This window comes from Rhinoderma darwinii, chromosome 9, assembly GCF_050947455.1.
Source record: "Rhinoderma darwinii isolate aRhiDar2 chromosome 9, aRhiDar2.hap1, whole genome shotgun sequence".
NCBI classification, from domain to species: domain Eukaryota; kingdom Metazoa; phylum Chordata; class Amphibia; order Anura; family Rhinodermatidae; genus Rhinoderma; species Rhinoderma darwinii.
Window position 1 is genome coordinate 8,048,917 of NC_134695.1, and position 6,000 is coordinate 8,054,916.

Below are 6,000 nucleotides of genomic sequence, written 5' to 3' on the forward strand. Positions count from 1 at the left end.
TTTCAAATAAAAATCATCATTTCTAACCTTGTCAATGTCTTGACTATATTTTCTAGTCCTTTTGCAACTCATTTGATAAATATAAGTGTGAGTTTTCATGGAAAACACAAAATTGTCTGGGTGACCCCAAACTTTTGAACGGTAGTGTATGTGTCTGCCGTTTACAGCGGGGATCGCCGGATGTGCGTCTCAGGTCACTATGGAGATCGAGCGCTGACGCTCGGAAGCCAGGAGACGGGTTGGCGTTTCTTATTGCTAAGGAGACAGGTTACCGCCTCGAACAGTTTCAGGTGTCAAATGATGGTTTCGGTGACCTCATTGAGGCCCATAGGTTTGTGGGTGTCTAGTTTGTAGATCCAGAAGATCTCCCCTTTACATTAATTCTCAAAACGGTCACTGAGGGTGGGGTCTATTTGTTCAATTGGAGTGATCAAAAAACAATTAAAATCTCCCTTATGTTCGGTAGTGCAATGACGTGATATGCTGTGCTGCATAAATAGTTTCATATAGTTTGACCTATGTTTGTTGAGGCGACAGTGTAGGGGTTGTATTGTTCTACCTACATACTGTTTTTTTACAGGTGCACGTGATTAGGTAAATAACATTAGATGATTTACAGTTGAGGTGATGTTTGATGGGGAAGGAAGTTCCTGTGGAATTTGATTTGAAACTGGTAAGTTGGTGGATAATGGTGTTGCAACAAAGGCATTTTGTTACCCCACACTTGTAGCGCCCCAATGCTCCAATTTTATTCTCAGACGATTTATGTTCATTCCAGTGTCGTACTCTGCAAGGTGCCAGTATGTTTTTTTTGTGTGGGGGCACGTTTGAAGGTTATTGTCGGTTTGTGAGGTATAATTGATTTAAGATATGGATCCAATTCAAGAATATGCCAGTCTCTTCTTCAAACTCTCACAGATTTTTTTATGTGCTATGTTGTAGGTGGTAATAAAATTGAGATTATTGGCAGTTGGCGTTGCGGTCTGAGTCGGGAAAGGGAATTTTTTAGGAGCTAAACAAGCTTCTTGGGATATTTGGGAAGTTTTTTTGAAAGCTTCTACTAGTAGTTGCTTGGGGTAGCCTTTTTCACAGAATCGGTATTTTGGAATTCTTGACTGAGTGACAAAATCTTTGTCTAGTGTGCAATTTTTTCGGATTCTTTTATATTGGCTAAATGGTATGTTCTTTATCCATTTTGAAAAAATGTCCACTTTTGTAATCCAAATAGCTATTCGTATCTCCTTGTTTGAAGAAGGTTTTTGTTGTAAATTGGTGATTAGTGAATGAAATAACAAGATCCAGATATTCAATGGCTGTATCACTCAAATTGCTGGTGAAAGTGAGGCCCCACGAGTTATTGTTTAGGGATTCACAAAAGAGTATAGCTTTCTCCTTATCTCCTTTCCATAGAAAGAAGAGATCATCAATGTACCTCTTGTACATCAGTATATTTGGTTTAGCCCAGGGATGGTTCAAGATGTATGAATCTTCGAAATCCCCCATGAAAATATTGGCATAATTGTTTGAAAGTGAATATGTTATTCTTGAGAATAAACTCTGTGCTTTTTAAAAGGAAATTGGTTTGTAGGGGGTTTATGTATGGATTTTTGTTAGAAATTTTCTTAGACTGGTTAGGCCTAAATGATGGTCGATGTTACTGTACAGGGCACCAACGTCTAAAGTAATAAAAATAATATCAGTTGTGTGCTTTAATCATTTTAAGTTCACTGATGAGCGGTGTGCAGTCATCTCTAGGATTATTTGCACAGAGAGAACCGGAAGCTGAACTGTCAGTGCTCAGTCTCCTGTTACAGCCAAGATAAAGCTGGAGCCTGTAGGGGCGAGTAACCCACCAGACACCAAGTATGAAGGATGACCCCTACTTCTCTAGACCACCCAGGATACTGATATTAACCCCTTATCTGCCCTAAATCACCAGCGTGGACCTTTAGGGATGGTGTAATTAACATCACTGCCTTAGACCAGGAGGGATGAGTCATTAAAGGTTTGTCTCGCGACCGTGTTTTTTTTTGTTTTTTAACTTTTTTAGTATGCCAAATCAACATATTGTACAAATTTACAGCGTTTGCATGTGTTTTTATTGAAAAAAAATTACTCACTGACCCATTTGCTTTTCCATCCCTTTCTATTGTGGCTCCTTTGTACTTCCTGATCAGTGGGCGGGCTTTCAACTTGCACCTATGTGACTGTCAGGCAAAAAAAAAAAAGCAGTGGGTCAACATACCCTAAACAGCATAGCTAGATTGCTGTCTGGCACTAATTTTCAAATTACCAATATATTATCTGCATGAACATTTCATTCCTGGAGCACATCCCATACTTTATTATAGCACTACTTTCTAGCATAGCTTGTACAATATAGAATAGGACAGAAAGTAATGCACAGGCACTTAGTATGACCTGTGCTCCAGGAAAGAAAAAGTGCTCAGGACCTTTTACACCAGCCAATATGATCTGTGAAAATGAGCACCGATCAATGAGACAGCTGGTTTGTCGACACTCGTTTCCTCCTTTCACAAGGAGCAATGATTGGTTATGTATGGGAATGAGAGATCGTTACTAAGATCGTTCATCTCTAAAAACTTCCATTATGTCGGCAGCACATCAACCTGTTTAAACAGGGAGATGTGCTGCCGACAGCCATAATATTTATTGCTGCAAAAACTATAGGATCAGCCGATAAGTGAGTGTTTGCTAGTTCATTGGCTGGTTGTTGCCCTGATTACACAGGGCAATGATCGGGAACAAGCGTTCATATGAACACTCATTGGCCCGTCTAAAAGCGCCTTTCATGCAGTATGTATGTGTACTCTTTATCTTTATATTCGATCAGAGCAGAACCGCTGGTAAGAAAACCTGAAGTCAGGAGCCCTGCCGCTTGTCCTGCTATTGTTATCCAGCTGCATCGGGCTCAGATTGCACCGAAGCAGGTCCAGTCAGTGTATAAAAAGCAGGAAGGGAGGGGGAGAAGCACACAACTTGAAGACCAGGCAGTGGGATTTGAGCATGCATATACACCTTACAGCGGGTGGGTGTTTCTTAGCACAATCAAATCAATCTGTGAGTGCCCCCATTGAGTTTGCATTGGCAGACAACTTGTGGTACATGCAGGGTTTTTGTTTTTTTTTGCTGCTGTTTTGGATTGCCGGTTTAGAAGGAACAGTGCCCAGGTCCCTAACTGCCTCGCTCACTATCTACAAAAGTTTAGAGGGAATATTGGTAATTATTATAATTATTAGAAAGATAAACGTGTTTTGTTCCTGGAACCGTTACTTGAAAATGCTACCCTTATCCGTCGTTCCGTTGATGGTATCCGTCAAATATTGGTTAAATGATATACACTTGTCCAAAAGTATGTGAACATCTGTCCATCATACCTATATGAGCTAGTTGGGCATCCCATTACAAAGCCTTGGGTCTTAATATGGAGTTGGACTACCTTTTGCGGCTATATCCACTTTTAAGTTGACCATAGACTTTAGATAGCGTTCAGCCGACCGCTACTCTTCCCCACTCACTCTACCATACACATGCATGCTCTGCCGAGCGTGTATGTGTTCTCAGTAGGAAGAAGGGACAAAGCTGCTGCCAGAATCTTCTGTCAGCGGCTTATCTACTAAGGAATAAAAGTATCGGTCATTTTGAAATTTAACATGCCGGACCCTTCCCTCACCTGACGTTTGGGTACATCACAGAGCTCTGCAGCCACTTCATTTTTTTCTAGAACTAGTGAGTGTCTGAGCACAATGAACCTTGTCAAAACAGTCTACGGTCACTTTGATTCCACTTGTAATTCCAATGTACATTTAAATAGATTAGGAGTCAAATGGAAAGATATGTTCTCCTTGCGGCAAAGTGAAGAAGAAATATACGAGAGGGTTATTAAAGCTTTACAAAAGGTAAATAGAGAAATCTCCTGGGAACTGGAGAGAGATGTATTGGAGAATAATTCATCACACTATTTATGCATTTTATAAACCCTTGCAGCAATATATCTAGGGATATGAACAGAATTGTCCAAAATGTTATAAAGAGAAAGCTGATTTACTCCATGGACTATGGTTTTGTCCGAGAATGCAAAGTTTTTGGAAAGCCATAACTGATCAAATAAATGATCTTAACGGGACATTAATATCCATGGATATATGGTTGCATATCCTGTATTCAGATAATAACATTGATATAAGGAATAAAAATCCATTTAGGGACTACGGTATACATCTTATGTTGTTGGCTGCAAAGAAAACTATTTTGGACCACTGGATCCACACATCCCCACCAACGTATACACGTTTTAGAACCTCCTAGTAAGGAGGCTGTTCATGTTGGGATATAAAAACAGTATGCATACAAAGGAATGGTGGAAAAAAATCTAACCGTTAGGCCTCATGCACACGACCGTAAAAACTCCGGTTATTACGGGTCGTAATTACGACCCGTAATAACGGGCTCATAGACTTCTATTGGCGACGGGTGCCTTCCCGTTTTCTCACGGGAAAGTGCCCGTGCCGTTGAAAAAGATAGAACATGTCCTATTTCAGGCCGTAATAACGGCACGGACAGTCCATAGAAGTCTATGGAGCTCTCGTAATGACGGGTGGCTACATGTGTGCACCCGTCATTACGGCAGCGTTGCTAAGCGATGTCAGTAAATAGTCACTGTCCAGGGAGCTGAAAGAGTTAACTGATCGGCAGTAACTCTTTCAGCACCCTGGACAGTGACTACCGATCAGTATAAACCTGTAAAAAATAAAAATAAGACTTTCATACTTACCGACAACTTCCTGCTTCCTCCAGTCCTGTCTCCCGCCCGTTGCCTTGGTGACGCGTCCCTCTCGACATCCGGCCCGACGTCCTGGATGACGTTTCAGGCCATGTGACCGCTGCAGCCAATCACAGGTCAATCACAGGCTGCAGCGGTCACATGGACTGCCGCGTCATCCAGGGATGTCGGGCTGGATGTGAAGAGAGGGACGCGTCACCAAGACAACGGCCGGGTAAGTATGAATTTCTTTAACTTTTATTACAGAAAGGGCTGTCCCTTCTCTCTATCCTGCACTGATAGAGAGAAGGGGCTGCCGATTAGTGCAGTGCTATTTTGCCGCCAAAAACGTGCCCGTAAATATGGGTGGAATACGGGTGACACCGGACCCATATTTACGGGCACGGGTTCGTAAATACTGGTGCAAAACGGGTGGAATACGTGTGACACCGGACCCGTATTTACGCCAGTATTTACGGGTGGGAAAAAATACGGTCGTGTGCATGAGGCCTTAAGAGGTTAAAAAAATGACTACTTTATTATTCTCACAAGAATAAATCAATATAACATTTAAGGAGTTGAATACGAAGGGAGGACATATGACAAAAGCAAGGTTGCAACATGGGGGAGGGAGGTTAAGGAAGGGTGGGGGTTAAGGGTTAAAAATAAAAAGCAAAGACACGGTTGAAATGATATAATGCGTCTTGAAAGTTATCGAGTTATAAATTATATATGTAATATGAAAAAATTTAATACCGGTATCTTTTGTACTGCAATAGATGGTAACAATAAAATATTTATAAAAATAAATAAATAGAAAATGTACACATTTTAACTTGTTTGGTCCTTGTTTTTGCTAACAGAGCTCTTTATCACTTCTATCCTTCTAGAACAGTGTACTGTCCACTGGTACCAATCGTAGCCGCAATTCTCCAATGCTGGAGAGATCCAACCATGGTCCTGGATCAGTACAGAATGGCAAGGATAGGTAAAGATCTTATGTATTCTACATTATTAGATATTCTTTCTTCTGAATATAGATATCCCTTGTCTGCTCCATATGTTTCTTGTACAGTTGCTTTTTTCTTATTGGCATGGACTAAAATGTGTAGACCCCGTCGATCGGAGTTTGACATGTTATAAAACACTAATCTGGAGAAACGCTTAATGTTACCAATTCAGAGGGCTGCCTTTTTTAACATAAATATCTGACTTCT

At 41.0% G+C, this 6,000-nt stretch overlaps 1 protein-coding gene across 10 annotated transcripts in view; it reads left to right on the forward strand.

Moving 5' to 3' along the window:
* Positions 1 to 6,000, forward strand: part of MARK2 (microtubule affinity regulating kinase 2) — a 382,575-nt gene that overhangs the window by 294,989 nt on the left and 81,586 nt on the right. For all 10 annotated transcript variants that reach the window (XM_075837219.1, XM_075837216.1, XM_075837215.1 and 7 more), the window contains one exon: positions 5,674 to 5,771. In XM_075837219.1, the coding sequence (XP_075693334.1) occupies positions 5,674 to 5,771 (98 nt within the window). The remainder of the gene's footprint in view (positions 1 to 5,673; positions 5,772 to 6,000) is intronic.